Source organism: Haemaphysalis longicornis, unplaced genomic scaffold (genome assembly GCF_048455015.1).
Source record: "Haemaphysalis longicornis isolate Haplotype H1 unplaced genomic scaffold, Haemaphysalis longicornis Haplotype H1 scaffold_7, whole genome shotgun sequence".
Lineage (NCBI taxonomy): Eukaryota > Metazoa > Arthropoda > Arachnida > Ixodida > Ixodidae > Haemaphysalis > Haemaphysalis longicornis.
The window spans coordinates 64,606,787-64,622,541 of record NW_027526422.1 but is presented as its reverse complement, the minus strand read 5'-3'; the positions used below and the strand labels follow the sequence as shown (position 1 = coordinate 64,622,541).

General features: G+C 46.7%; 1 protein-coding gene across 1 annotated transcript in view; it reads right to left on the bottom strand.

Annotated features, from left to right (window-relative positions):
• The window catches only part of Unc79 (UNC-79 domain-containing protein), a 109,710-nt gene that overhangs the window by 17,778 nt on the left and 76,177 nt on the right, over positions 1-15,755 (bottom strand). Inside the window, exons 41-48 of the mRNA XM_077677602.1 lie at positions 12,814-12,928; positions 9,049-9,327; positions 8,051-8,089; positions 6,643-6,755; positions 5,188-5,273; positions 4,589-4,633; positions 2,158-2,412; positions 34-144 (exon numbers count right to left, since the gene is read on the bottom strand). Coding sequence (XP_077533728.1) covers positions 34-144; positions 2,158-2,412; positions 4,589-4,633; positions 5,188-5,273; positions 6,643-6,755; positions 8,051-8,089; positions 9,049-9,327; positions 12,814-12,928 — 1,043 coding nt within the window. The remainder of the gene's footprint in view (positions 1-33; positions 145-2,157; positions 2,413-4,588; positions 4,634-5,187; positions 5,274-6,642; positions 6,756-8,050; positions 8,090-9,048; positions 9,328-12,813; positions 12,929-15,755) is intronic.

Here is a 15,755-nt window from a genome sequence, read left to right as displayed (position 1 = left end):
TGCAATTTAAAAGTACTTGGGCAGGGTACGTACCCTCGACATGTTGCGGTTGCAGAGATGACAAAGCTCCAATAGCTGCTGGTACTGTATGAGGGAGTGCTGGATGGCATAGCTCAAAATCTTGGAGAATGGGTCCAGGATAGACTGAAACAAAACGCACACGTACAAGTTACCACTGACAGCTTCTGCACCTAACACACTGCACGTACTGAACAGAAACGAAAGATTAAAGCCGTTCCACTCAATGTGAAAGCTGTCGGAAGTGCAGAGTAGTGATTCGCCACAATGGGCTGTAGCACCGTTATCCACTCACTGCTACCACCCAATGCAATTCGAACTTACCGCCTTTGCAGTGCTTGCGCGGCCCCTGCCTGAGACTGCGCCAGCAGGAGTTCTGTTACTTTTGTGCTTCCTTTTCCTCCCGCACGTGCCGGCGTTGCACTGCCACTTTTTTTCGCTTACTATCATAAAAACCAACCCAACAAGCGTTCCTAACTAAATGAACGCGGGCGCTGCCGGTTAATTACGTATATTTTGCCTCAAATGTACCAACAGTTTTCTTTGCGCTAAACAACAGGGAGATGTAGGACAAGCACCAGCGGTTCACATGTTTCAAACGCTTATGACTATATGAAGCGCTTGGCTTTCGAAGCCTTTTTGTTACGCCGCAAAGACAGCCGCTACGACGGAACGCCGTGTGGCTCTACTTGGGTCCAGCGAGTGAGCTATGACGGCAAGGCAAGCCCCTAAAGTGCTCTGCACTTAAAAGCATTTTTACAGCGGAACTGCTCTAGTCTGGCTCCCCGTTGTTTGCGTCCATGGACAAGAAAAGCCACTCCCTCCCCGTTTTGGCACACCCTCTCCCTACCCTCTCACTGAAAAGTTGCAAAAAAGAAGGAGCGGACAAACACTGTCCTGTCTTCGTCCACTCTTTTTAGAGAACCACTCTTTGGTTGATTTTCTTTGCAAATGTTTTGCAACCGCCATGTTCTACCCTCGAAATTCCCTGATGGCCACTCATCGTTTCCTACAAACCAATCCTCGCTGCTCAAGCACTTGAAACAACTGAGAGGGGTCGAAGATATAACTAAGGCGAAGTTCCCAGGACACCTAAGCACTTCTTAAAGGGACCCCGCAACACACTTTGAGCACTGCAAATACACCTGCGCGACGTTTAGATTACACTGCCAGGAATACCTGAGCCAGATATTACACGTGCACATGAAGCGGTAAGCTCGCAAATCGCTGTGAAAGACGGGGAATAACAACACCACGCTCTCTTCAATTTCCCTCATTATGCACCACTGTAATTACATCATTACAGTGGTGTCTGTCCTATTGGGTGTTGCTGGTCAACTTCATGGTTTATTTCTCGCATTTCCTGGGACTATACCCCATCGTCGGCACTGTGCACCAACCAACATTTTCGCATTTCTTTCGCATTTTGAGTGCGCGAGGAATTTGAGTGACGAACTCCATACATTCCTTTCAACGAGACCACTTGACAATAAACGTTCAACGCCTCAAAAACGACCTACCAGCCTGAGCACACACTTGCGAGGAGGCACCAATGCCTGCTTTTTTGTTGTGCCAGACCGAAAATAGACCTTCCACATTGCGGAGAAAAAAAGAAAACTCTCCGGCCTGTGATGTATTGAAGGCGGCCGAAGAGAGCACCATGAGACGCCCCCTTCCTCGGGAGAGCGCGCAGCTTTTGTCACGTAGTCTGCAGTCGAATTGAGAGGGAACGATTATGCATGATTTTTCATCTTATATTACTTTGGTGATAGTGAATGAATTTTTATACTTCTTGCGGGAGGAGATTGCTGGGACAATCGACTTTACCACAAAATACATGCCGAGTAGTCAGTGGTAACTGCTGCAGGGCCCCTTTAAGTGATCTGCTTCTGCCTTGCACTTTCTAGTGGCTTCGATCCGCCTCCTACGAACTGCACTGATGCTCGTTCCTGCTGCTGAGCAATGGGATGTTGAGACGAAGGTCAGTTTAACCTGCCTGCCCATTGGCTTGTTTGTCCGTGTTGTTCCGCTCTTTTTCTCTGCTGCTGAGTTTGAGCGCGTGCTGTGGAACCCTCCGTGCTGCGGAACACTTCGCAAGGGAGAGAGAGGGGAGCCAGCCAGCCGGCGGCAACTGAGCACCTTGCAGGTGTTGACAGTGGGCACGCGCAGCACGCAGAGCAGCAGCTTGAGCAGGGGCTCGAGGGGGGCACCCAGGGGGGCGGTGCCCGGGGCGGCGCCGGCCGACGAGGAGGCGGCGGGGGCGGGGGCGGCCGGCGGCAGGGACAGCAGCAGCTTTCTAAGCAGAGCGTCCAGCTGTGGCAAGAAAGCGGTCCACAGGAGCGCGTTGCCCTCGGGGGCCAGGCACTCCAGGTAGGTGGACACGTTGCCCAGCACCTGTGCGGGTACACAAGGGGAACGAGGGGATGGGGTGCCTACACCGCACGAATCCACCACTCTTTGCCCCCAAATTTCTTTGTCTCACCCCTCCACCGAGCTACAAGTCTTCTGATTCTGTAATCCCGTCTCGGTATCTGTTGCCCCAACGATGGTCCACTGGTTGCCAGTTCTTCGCACTACATGCCCAGCCCAATTTGCCACTTGTTCCTCTAAATTTGAGCTAGAATGTCTTCCACCCGAGTTTGCTTCCTACGCCAAGATCCTCATTTCTTATCCCTAAGCAGAGCTCCTGTCATTCTTCTTTCCAAGGATCGTTGGGACGACGACCTGCCTAAGTTTTTTTTCGAGGTGCTTAGTAAGTTGTACAGTACGTCCTTTTTCAATTGCAGAGGCAGCCTACTGCTCAAAGTGCTTGCCTAGTGCTCTTCAGCTCATAGTAATTCTACACCTAAATTCCTTCTCATGGTTTAGATTGGCTGTAACAACTTTACAATCTTACAGGAACATGCCCAGCTCAATACTATAACCGAGCTTATAAACCAGCGTGAAGAAGCAAGAAAGCTCAAGCGTTTTTATATCACAATGGCCGCAGCGCTTCATTCACACTCCCGTGACTTCAAACTTAGACTGTCTTCTACCATGGCGGTACACAACAATGACAACCAATAATACAATGAAGCTTCGTTGCTGCAACCAACCAGTGCCAATCTTTGATACCACAGTCCCTAAAGGTCACTGTGTATTGTACACAGACGCAGCTCTTCTGCCAGACAGAGGACGGACTGCTTTCGTCAATGCCACACACCCGGAAATCAAAGGCTCGCACTGTTACACTGCCGACAATCCAGACCCGCTCCTACTGAAGCGCCAGGATGTGCATGGTGCAACCAATGCTGCAAGTGCACTCCATAACATTACAAAGGTACATATATACACAGACCCACTCAGTGCTGTGAAGCATCTGAAGCCAGTGAAGAAGACACCTCAGATATGCCAGCAGATTCACAGCCTCCACAAAACACCACAGCTAATGATCCGAGTACATTGGGTACAGGGGCACAGTCAGAATATACTGAACCAATCAGCGGACCATCTTTCCCACTCTTCATCCCCACCTGAATCCTCCCCTAGCCCTCTTCCTCATGATAGGTGCTCCCGTCTTGTAGCCCGGAAATCTCTTCTGAGAAGGGACACACACGCCCTGATTCCCCCGTGTGTCTGCCCCCTGCCCCCTAATCTTTCCTGGGTGGAGGAAGTTTCTCTCAGGAGGCTTCAGGCTGGGGTGGCCCTCACACTTTCGGTCACTCGTGCTTGGGGACACTCACAGAACGACCCAGGAACTTGTCCCAAGTGTTCGACTCCGGCAGCTGAAACTGATGCCAAGCATCTTTTTTGGATGTGCGCGGGAGAAAAGACAGCTTGAGACGACGCGCTCAGAAAGGTTGGTCTGCGGTGGGATAAATCGGATGACTACAACCGCTGGGTGCAGGAAGATAGATACTGCAGGTTGCTGATGGACTTTCTGCACGCCACCGGACTGCATGAATACCTGCAGACTCAAAAACTTTCGTGACCATCTGTGCTCTTGGCAGCCCCTCTCTCCCTACTTTCTTCTCTTTCTCTTGCCTTCCTACTTTCTTCTCTCCTCCCATCTTTAAACCACCTCTCATATGCCGCGCGGCAAAAACTCGAAGCAAAAAAAAAAGGTTGTCCAAGATTGTTGTATTCATCAATCCCTTCTAGTATTTCAGTGCCTACGGTCATGGGGTCTGAAAATGAAGACAGTTCATTCTCTCATTTAATGTGCCTGGTTAGAAAATGAAATGCAGATCAAGGCAAAAGTTGTTTTACTTATCGATGCACCAACCCCCTCTACCAGTTCCTGTACACAGATAATATTCTTATCACCAAGCAAATTTTTTTAAAGCTACGGTGCACCATGATGATGATGATGATGATGATGAAACTCATGCTCTTGTGAATGAATGCCTGTTTTCACAAGACCTAGCTTTTAAAGTCACTCAGCTGCAAGCCAGAACCGATTCGTGATACCTGACTGTAAGTATCAGGGCCACAGTTACTTGCATCGTGTAAATTTGTTCAATTACACAGTTATTCACATTAGGTTAGCCGATTTAATGCAGAGCATATGAAGTAGAAGTAAAGTGCAAACCTGCAACAGCTGCTCACCGGCCACGTGCTTGCGTTCAGTGAGCTCCTGCAAGAGAAGAATTTCCCCTCTTTAAAGGCACTATACGCCTTCTCCTGGACACACAATGTTACTTTCCCTTGCATTGAGAGGGTTAAAACTGAATGCAATTCATTATTTTAGGCATAAACGTAGCAGTGAAATCTCATTTGTATGTGCACGCTCAAGTTGCAGTTCATTGTAACTGGTTGTAAATTTTATACCATACCATTTGGTAATACCTTGTAATACTTTGTTACACTTTGTAATATCACTTTGCATCATAGCATCATATCACATCGTAAACTTAAAGCCTCTCTACCAAAGGAATTAGTTAATAGATCTGCAGTGACTACACTTTCGTAATGTTCAGCATACAGACAACAATGTAACTTTATCGTGCATACAGGTGAATAACAATAGACCTATTGTAGATGCAGTAATCCATGGTGCTAGTTTTACAAGCCTGACAGAGCAATGAAAGAAAAAATATATATATTCCGTTGACTGCTGCATTCAGCGACAAAGCACAGTGTATCTGAGAAAGTAACCATGCTATCACAAGTCATGTGACAGTGTCTTACCTCGAAAAGAATCATGAGGGGCTGGATCTGGTTGAGTTCGTTGAAGTCTGCCAGAGCGGCTGCCATTACTTTGAAGAAGTCCGCATCTGTTAAAAAAAAAACAAGGGCAAAAATATTACAATCTCATTGTTGAAAGAATAAAGTGCTTTACATTGAATATATTCTCTCTGGTTGTTTACACTGTCAGTACTATCAATATTCAATAACCTAACCGTCATTTGTCAATGTTTAACTGCGGCCTTTCTCAAGGAACCTTATGTGACCTGTGAAATATGTACCGCTCAATGTGTAATGGTTGAATAGTAAAAGATATTGGAGCCTCTATCTGCTTGTTTTCACAAAGCAACGCTATGCTGTAATTATTGTAGGATTAGATGTTTCCGCACCTAAACCTGCACCTCACCACAGTAGTCCAACATTTTTCTGCTGCTTGTGAATGTCAGACAGTGCACATGTATATTGTGTTAAAGAATCCTGTATATGCTGGCATTACAAAACAAGAGGCCGTGCCCATTATTTTCAAAGAGGTCCATAATTAAATTTAGCATTATGAAACAGAATAGGGGTAATAAAGTGCTTGAAACCTTAAAAAACTAGCCAATCAAGAAATCATTTCCCGTTTCAGGGTGCAAATGAGTGAACTAAACAGTCTGATGCAGCTTATGAGGGTAGTGACAGCCATTACAGATATCACCGTTGATACAGGCAGGTTTAACAATTTTTCAAATGAGAGAAGGTGAAACTATACTGGGTGTAAGGTTACACAGTTTCACACAGTCACCCTATTTCGATTTTAAAAATCTGTATGAATACTATGTCATAAGCCTTAATGCATGCAGTGCATTTTTCAACAATCTGAAAAATTTAGCGTAACGATAAATCATTTTTTTTTTCATCAAACAATGCAATGAGTTAGATTTCGCAGACATTCATTTTTGACGTACAACTTTATAAGTGAAGTATTCAAAATGAAATGAGCATGCTAAAATCTACTCTCGAAACAATCACAACTGAACTTCTATACGCAGTTCTCTCAATGCCTGCATTTTAACTCAACAAAAAAAAAACCAGTTGTAGAGCTTTTTTTTTTTTTTCGATACACATCGTAGCACAGGCTTCGCCGCTCTTTGATTCCACTGGTGTAGCAACAGGAAAGTTACACATGAGAATCGTCATGGTCGGCTCCAGAAAACTCTACAAAAAAATCTGAACTCATTTCTAGTTTTTATCGAGCTTAAGGGCTGTACTTTTACTTTTCTTTGTCACTTGAAGCTGGAGGTACATTCAATTAAATGTTCCCAAATTAGTAACTGCACAATCAAACATCAACTGTCTTCTTAAGTGTTGTCAAGCTCAGGCTCTGACAATATACACATAAAGAGAGACGAACACACAACTTGAACTGTAAATGAATGGGCTTACAAGGGATGCAGGGGCCACCATGTAGGCACTCACCGAAGTTGCCCGTAAATATCTGCTGAAAGATGCCGTTGGTGGAAAGCTGGTGCAGGGTGCACCTAATGAATTGGCGTGCCACGCTCTTGCAACCCCCGGGCAGGTGAACGTTGCTGGGTGTGAATTTTGTCGGCGGTGGGTGCTCAGGAAATGCATTTGACAGGCATGCAAGCCGACATCGTTGGGGGAGGGGGAAGGCAAAAAAGGGGCAAGCTTCTTCTTCAGTGAAAAAACATTCGGGTTTTTGTTTTCTTTACGGCTCTCTCTACTGGCAATCCGCAGAAAAAAACATTTTCTGGAAGTTAGCCGCAACTTTGCAAAAACCACAAAGGCTCAAGAAGGAACCAAAAAAAAAAGAAGAAGAAAAGACTGTGTCACAGTTACTTCGAAAAAAAACAACAACAAAAAGGCTAGCACAAAAAAAACATGACAAGAAAATATAGCTCCATCGTACCAGCAAGCCCTTGAAACTCACTGCAAAATCCAAAGTTTGCCAAGTGGCCTTTTGTTTAAGCCAGCCCGGCTCATTAGGGGCAAACATTGAAGTGTCTGAAAAAGGCATGCTCCAAAACAGCCTTGATGTCGAAAACAGAGCAACTGCTTCAGTCAGTTAACTACTCAAGGAAAATTAGATGGACTGCCATTAATAAAAATAATTGCCCTTCCTTCATTTGTTCCTCTTGTAACTATGCATTGACATATGTAGTGCATATACAGTGCATGCAGGCAGAAACCATTTATCTGTGATCTTGATAAAAGATTGACTCTGTTCTTTGTTTATGTTGCTGGTCATGATAACAGCGAGTAAGCAAAAAATCTGCATTTGCACCAAAAACATACCCTCAATTTAAAACTGGGAGTTCGCGTACAAAATGTGTCAAGGCGCTTGGTATGCGGGGCTAAAACCCCTGAAACAGTTTTTCTAGCAGCTAAATTCCTCACATTGCAAAATGTTTTTTGTTTTTGCAGCAAAAATAAAAGAAAATGTCCAAAAACTAGATGCCGCAAGGCTGCACACCATTCATTTAGTTTGCATCAAAATTTGTTGCAAAAAAAAAAATAATCTTTTGCTTAAAAATTCACAGCAGGAGTGCCATGCTTGTAAAGCTTGACCAAAATTTATTGCCATGTAAATGCTGCATTAAAAAGTGAACCAAAAACCTACGTCACATACAAAAGCAACATTTCCCTAAAGAAATTACTGCTAGATAAATTTCAATTGCAGCTCTGGCAGCAGCAGGAGGTAGATAGAATATTTGCGTGCTAAAACAACATCTTGAGAGGTGACGAGGAAAACATAGAAGCAGTTTGCAGTAAGCTTCAAGCAGGCTGACCATTACAGTGTGGCAACTCATAAAGATGAAAGTCATGCCCAACGCAGAAAGGCTTGGAAGCAAAGCCAACTCACCTTTCATGTTGCCACGGGTAATATACCTGGGATGCAACTCTGTAGGAGAGGAGAGGAGAGGAGAGGAGAGGAGAGGAGAGAAGAGAAGAGAAGAGAAGAGGAGAGAGAAGAGAAGAGAACAGAACAGAACAAATGTCCCTCTAGTACATGTTAGCATAAAACTCCATAAAGAGTTCTTCGAAATACACCATTCGTGAAACTCCGCTTCGGGATTCAGGCCATGCAAGCACCGCTTCTCCAATGTAGCCAAGAGGCAAGCGTATTGGCGTGGCTCCTAAGGGACAAAAACTAAATTTTACTGCTAAACATTTACTTATTAACACAAACTAATAAGATAACGCTCACTTTTCATGTTAGGAAACACCAAATTAGGTACTGTTCACTCGTGTTTCCATAGTCCTTTTATGACTTACGGCAGCAGCTGCAAGTGCTTGAGCATTACTTCAACTTTCTGTCGACAGACGGCAGGCTAGTTAACCTGCTTCTGCTTGCTACCAGCAGTTCTTGTCTGGTTTCTGGCGCACAGGGCCTGCGGGAAATTCTGCTACAGTGTACTAGAAAAGAGAGGTGTGTCATTCGGGGCTGATTAGGGGGGTCCCTTTTGCGATGAAAATTTCTGCTGAGGAACTCCCGTTGTAAGCAGCGCCCCTGGCAGCCGATGCTTACCAGTTGGTTTTAGAAGAAGCTTTGTTTGTTAAATTCATCCTTATCTAATACACTAAATAGTCTTCTTTCTTTGTTTCATGATTAAAGTTTTATAAAACCCGTCAAATAACTGCCTAGTTTGATTTAAAAACTTATAGGTGGCGCTGGCTGAAACAGGAGTTCTCTGGGAAACGCCTGTGCTCCATACATTTTTTTCATCGCAAATGGGACACCCTGGCTCTTGACTGGTTTTCCCCCGCATGACACACCTTACCTTCTAGTGCACTGCAGTTCTGCAAGTGGTGGTGATGTCGAGTAGCTCTGACTGCGTGGTGCTGCGCGAGGTGTCCTACCTGGCCACCAGGCGGAGGATCTCGGGGAGCAGGGGTGCGGCCAGGGCGGGCTGCCGGTGCACGAAGGTGGCCAGCAGCACGATGCACAGGCCCAGCTCTTCGTCCCCGTAGTGCTCCAGGGGGAGGGCGCACTCGGGGCAGCGCTCGGGGACGGCCTCCTCCGCAATGGCTCGCCCCCCGCCACCACCACTGCCCCCGCCACCGCCTCCACTGCTGCTGCCCGGACGCCGTTTGCTCGGGGTCGGGCCGCCACTGCTGGGCTCCGACTTGCGCGCCCGCCTGCGAGCGTCCACTTTTTGCAGCTAACCTCCAGCGATGGCCAATGCTCATCCATCTACGTGTCATACCAACGCACAAAAATTCACAGAAGCTTGCACTCACGCACAAGACTTGAATGGCGAAGTTGTTGTTGGTGAGCATTGCCAGACACATAGTTACGTTTTAGTATCATTATTTATTTGCGCAGTTGCGGTGATAGTAATCGTCGTCATATGCATCGAAGAGGTCGTTTTCTTCTTTGCTGCGAGTGGTGGACGCAAAGTCATCCTCAGCATTGTAGGCTCCCAACAGCTCCTCGTTATCGACTCGAAGCAGTGGAGGCGGAATCTGCAAGCCGTCTCGGGAAGGATTGCCGCACTCGTAGCCATGTCTCCAATTATCCATCACGGGTTCTAGAGAATGGGGAGCCGCGGTGACCTCTCCCAAGCAGGGTGGTTTTTCATCTGTAGCATTTGCGCTGGAGTTTTCTTTTTTTCTTTTTTTACATGCATGGAAGCGCTTAAAGGCAGCGCTGGATTTTTTTGTTTGTTTTTGTTTTAGCAAAGTTTTCTTTCTTTCTTTTCTGCTTTATCACTGCGCGAGCCAGGGACTCCGGCAGTCACCGCGGGGTACGCGCTCACAAGCGCTCGGCATTTTCTTGGTATTCTTTTTTTTCCCTGCAACGTCAAACTCACGGCTTGTACAACAGCTCCGCTGTTAAAAATTTTCACTTCCAGTTTCTTGTGTATGCCCTGTAGCTGTCAATCTAATGTAGGTCTCTCTGAAAAAATAATGCTGAAATTGGCCACTAAGACGACTCTACCATTACACTGAGTTTCATATATTTGTCATAATTAGTTAACAGGAAAGTTTTACGTAAGCGTTACAGAATCCCTATCTGCTGTCGAGACATGGCTGCCAACAGAGAGATTTCGGTTACAGAAAATGGCTGTAACCCTTGTTTTATCGAACTTATCCGAAAGCAAATTATATGACAGTATGCCACTAAGATGATTGTTACGCCAGCTGCTTCCATCCACTTTCCGTAATTACGTAGTTCACAAAGAAGTTGCAAATACTGTGGAATTCCCATCTGTTGTCAATACGCGGGCTAAGGCTTCCATGAGAAGAGAACGGACAGCTCCTTGTTTGTCCCTTAGAATTTGGCCCTTCCAAGTTTTGTATACTGTATTTACTCGCATAATCCTCGCACTTTTTTTTCGGAAAAGTCAATGCAAAGTTAGGGGTGCGAGAATTATGCGGGGAAAAACGGGGAAAAAAAATCCAGTGCACAGTGTTGCCAATTTGCCTTATGCCAATCCTGCTAAATGTAGCGGTCGTTTTTGTATAGGTAAGCTCAGTGTTGCCAACAGCAGCTATTTCTTTTTATTTTATTATTTACAACGTAAACAGTCTCCCGTCAATCAGCGATCATGAAATTACCGCCTTTGCTTTCTGGCGCGTGCCCTATCTCGTCGTCGTATGTGCGTGCCCTACTCCAGTAACGCACGTTGAAGTCGGTGACGCCGAAGTGCCTGCCTGCGGCATGGTTGCTGTGTTCGATCGCGTACTCTTTCGCTTTCAATTTGAAAGCGGCAGTGTAGCTGGCGTTCCTCCCCATGGCGAAGCGGCACCAAGCACAAAACAATTAGATCAAAAAGTTCTCAAAACAGCACTGAGCCATCCACCACTGACGCAAGTGACTTACTGACTGCTGCCACTCAACGGCGGGACCACGACGGCGACACGACGACACGACAGCGGGCTGCGCGAACACAGTCTAGTTGCACGCACGCGAAACATGCGCGAAACCGGCTCAAGGACAGTGTGAGTAGCGTGTTAGGGCGCCTGTTAGGGAGTAGCCATGCAGGTTGTTAGGGCGCCTGGATGGCCTTGGATACACAGCGCTCTCCGCCGAACGGAGAGGCGGCGGGGGAGGGCACGCGTTGGAGAGCGCGTGCACCATGCGGGTTTCGCGAGCAGGCAACTTTTGCCGCTGCAAAGTTGGGGGTGCGAGGATTATGCGAGGAACCAAAAAATCCATGTTTTGGTGGCTCACATTAGGGGTGCACGGATTACGCGAGTGCGAGGATTACGCGAGTAAATACGGTATGTATGCGCATAGACGCTTTGATTGAAGTAAAGCGCACCACAGTTTTGCTGATCATCCTTCTCATTAATTTTTAAAAGCTGATGAATTTCTATTAAGATGCTAAACATGTTTTGGCGGATCACCATTGGGTTTTCTTGGCGTCTCCTTTTTTTAAGCCACAGTGACTCCACGCGTTTTAACAGGGACCATGCAGTTGCTGACACATGAAGCCATGGCAGTGAATGCCAAAGGTATAGCCCTACCCAAATGTCCTGTGCATGGGCATCTGTGAGGAAGTTCACACAAGTCAACATCTTTCGTACCCACTGAATGTTCCCATTGCGATTGCCCATTGCGATTGAGAGTTCCCATTGCGATTGCACGGCTGCGAGAAGTGGCTGCAACCCTTGTTTCAATGCAGAAAAAAACAAAACAAATAATATCACGTTTGGCCGTCACAAGGAATATCCCAAGAAGTAGACAGAATCATTACGCCCGTTAAACAACAGGTGCCTCTGAGGGTAATAATTCCAAACGACATTTAGTTATCATTTCTTACCACCTACCAGAAAGAGTCTGCATATGCTTCTGAAAATGGGCTATAACTTTCATAGTAACAAAAAAATGTCGAAGAAAGACGACAGTCAACTGGCACCCCTGCCAAGTAAATGCCTCCCTTCTCATTCCCGCTAACCTCTCATGCTGTTCCTCTCCTGTCTCGTTCCTCCCAAGGTAAACACGGTAGAGGTTTGCTCAAGTCAGTTTAAATTTACCGCATTCCACTGCTCCAAGTCGGGTGCCTCGATGCCAGCGCTGCCGTACGGCGGAGACGCGCGTGAATCGAGGCACCCTACTTCAACGTCTATAGAACCCCGTTGTCCTACTCCACGAGCGTTCCAAGCAAAACGTGGATCCTATCTAGTGGAACCTTTCGTTGCTATTGCCGTTAGATTTCTTAAATGCCGCCAGGAAGTAGCGCGGGCAACAGCAGGCGACGGTTTCTGCCGTTGATGTAGTATTTTATTTTCTATGGCAAAAACCAAGCATCCATAAACGTTTAATAAAGGAACACTGCAAATATCACTTATGTATTGATTTGCTGCCTTGTATTTGCGTAATGTTATGTTCTTGTTCAATAGTGTTGACAGGTATGAACATTGCCACCGGACTTAGACATTTAGATTTGGCTGTGGGTATTGCGCAGCTTTTGTTTCACTTTGGCCAGGTGGCTGAATCAAATCAGACAGACAGACAGACAGACAGACAGACAGACAGACAGACAGACAGACAGACATACACAGACCAAAATTTCTGCGTTTAAGTATTAGCCCAAGAAGGACTATCGTCTTCAAAAGGCAATTAGCATTTCTTGTGGTTTTCCTCATGCTTGTGTGAACGTTTCCACGCCACCGTACCTGGCAGCCCCTCCTCGGGTGTCAAGGGTGCGCTGGATCTCCACGGTGCTGAGGCCAGATTTGCGTTGCTTGCGGGGGCGGTAGTGAAGTCTTGTGCGGGCTTCATCGCTCGCTCCTACACCAGTGCAACAGCAACAGGGGGAACGATGTGTCAGGCTTGAACATGACAGTATACTGCATTTTCTCAGCTCCAACGTGCATGTTTTTCCCATGAAAAGGGGTCAAGAAATTGCATCCATGTTAAAACCAAGTACAAAAGTAAAATTGACAAGCTATTTTGTATCTGACAGCTTGATTATCAGTTCATTGTTGAACACGGTGTAAGATACACTTTTAGGTGTGGACACAGCAGCCCGAAAATCTGTCAAATAAAGTTGGTGGCGCCGCATGTAGACGTTTGATTGAAAGGACATCTGGTGGCAGAACTCCTAACTAAGCTTCGCAGCGTCCTAGGCCTCAAGTGGCTCGATCAAAGATTGTCTGGAGCAAGGTGGGTCGCAGGCACCAGCGGCATGCGTGTAAAACAACGTTGTTCATGTGAGCTCACCGTGTGAGCTCACACAGCGCGATGTTAACGCATAATTTATTGCATTGTTAAAACAGCTGCGGGAGTTCGGGCGTCCCAAGTTCATTTAGACGCACGCGCAGCTCCTCTGAACACTGGACACGGGCAGTGACTTTGACAACATCGCTTCGTCTCCGCTGCTTCGTGTGTGAACTTACCCGATTTGTGCAACGTCATTTACGACGGAGAAACATCAGTGTGCGTGCCGATAATTTAATCCATTTAAGAAACTGGGCCACTTTCCTTGTATGTCAGGGCGTTGTTCCAGCAGCAGACGCTTTTTTTTGTGGGTTAAGTGCGAATGCACTTCTTAAGCGAGCCTGAAGTGTCCGCCGCCGTCCGCATAGCAACAGCTGCGGGTGCGCGCGCTCCTCGTCTTCCTTGGCAACGGGGGGAGATGGGCGCGCGCTGCCTGGCCGCTGACATGGCACATACCCACGTGGGGGATTGGCCAGGAATCTCCTCGTCTTCCTTGGCAACGGGGAGAGATGGGCGCGCGCTGCCTGGCCGCTGACATGGCACATACCCACATGGGGGATTGGCCAGGAATCTCCTCGTCTTCCTTGGCAACGGGGAGAGATGGGCGCGCGCTGCCTGGCCGCTGACATGACACATACCCACGTGGGGGATTGGCCAGGAATCGGGCGTGAGAAGGGCTAATGCACCCACTTAAAGGAGTACTGACACGAAATTTCAAAGCTGAGATCCGCTCTAGCAATCAAGTACAACGACAACACAAATAGGTGTCTGTGAATAAATGCATCTTTCTTTCTTTGTAGTTGTGTGTGTGTGTGTGATCTCTCTTTCGCGAACATTACCGAACCGCGCAAATTCAACTCGTGCATTCGCACTTTCACATTCTTCCCCTCGGGGAAATGCGGGGAATTTTTTGTCCTGAGTAGCTGGGGGGCTGTAGCCAACGGTAAAATCGACGCCAGTGCATCGTTTGCGAGCGCGCACCTCTTCGACATTCAGTAGTACTTCCCCTCCAAGCTCTAAAAAGTACCCTCTCGCGCAACCGCACTCTCAGAGAAATGCTGACTGCAAAGTAGCACCATTTTCTGCTAGAGATGGCTGCAGGGCACGCATTCATTCGTTTAGGATCGCAGGGAATGTTAAATAATGCCATGTTTTCTTGCCAGTCATTGCAGTACATACTCAATAAGGCAGTTGCACCCCATTTTTTCATTGCGCAAGCATGAAATCTCACTTGTGTGAGTGCTCAACGGCTACCGTGGCACAATATTCCTTCCGGTTTAGGGTTTTATAACTACTTTTGATTGTTACCGACTCAAAACACTGCCCAAGTCCCGTTGAAACACTGGGGCGAGCACAAAGGCTTTCGCATGGCTTTCTTCAAATTACTGTCTGCTCCACCAGCCGGCGGAACCAGCCAAGCCGCGGCAAGGAGACATTGAGCAAGCTGCCGAGAAGGCCCAACAAGGAGCCGAAAAGATCCGAACACCTCCGAGTGGCCGGTGCTCGGGCAGCTTCTTTTCTTTGCCGCTGGAGGGCGCTGCAGTCAACGGTCTCAGAGGCGTCAGTTTGGCGAGTTAATTAAAACGACGAGTACACGTTTGTTTTGCAAGCTGTGTCCTCACCTAATAGTATATCTTACATTGTGGTGTTGAACCACATACTTTAGTCAAGTATTTTGGAGACAACAAGTACTAAAGACAACACTAAAATAGGACTGGCATAGCTGCAAAAATTTGTTTAATGTTAGATGTATATAATGTAAATATCAATGCCAACAGTGTCACACCTTGTATGCAAAACAACTGCATACTTGACAGGCTCGTTTCGCAACCCGTGAGAAATCTTTAACTCGTGATTGGAAATAGTGTGTCTGATTGTATCGGCATCCGGCAACTGTTAAGTTGGAACTTTTTTATCCCACACTTCTCAACGCGATTCTGATTGCAGTTATCGCACTAGCAGTGATACTATCTTGCGCTATCAATGCTGCATGATCAGAAGGCAGCATTTTTTACCCAGCAAGAAGTTTTGGAGGTCCCATTAAGCCGGAATGTTTCAAAACACCAAATAAATCCATGTTGTAAAACACTAAAATATTAATGTTGAAGTAAGCACCAAAGAAATAATCTTTTGATCTTTGCCAACCCCTAGCGACACTCAGCAAGATTGCCCAGCTGGTAGCATGGTTTGCACATGAGGCTAATATAGAGCATGGGTTAATACAGTAGCATGGGCACCCATGGAGAGTTGAAACAATGTGCAACCCACAATGCTCAGGATCCCATAATCTTCCCTTAGTTATATGAGTGCCCGTAAGGGCACAGCACTTTCCCTTGCACTACGAGTGCAACAGGGTTCAGCTTCACCAGCCAGGTTCACAAATGCTCATAGACAACTG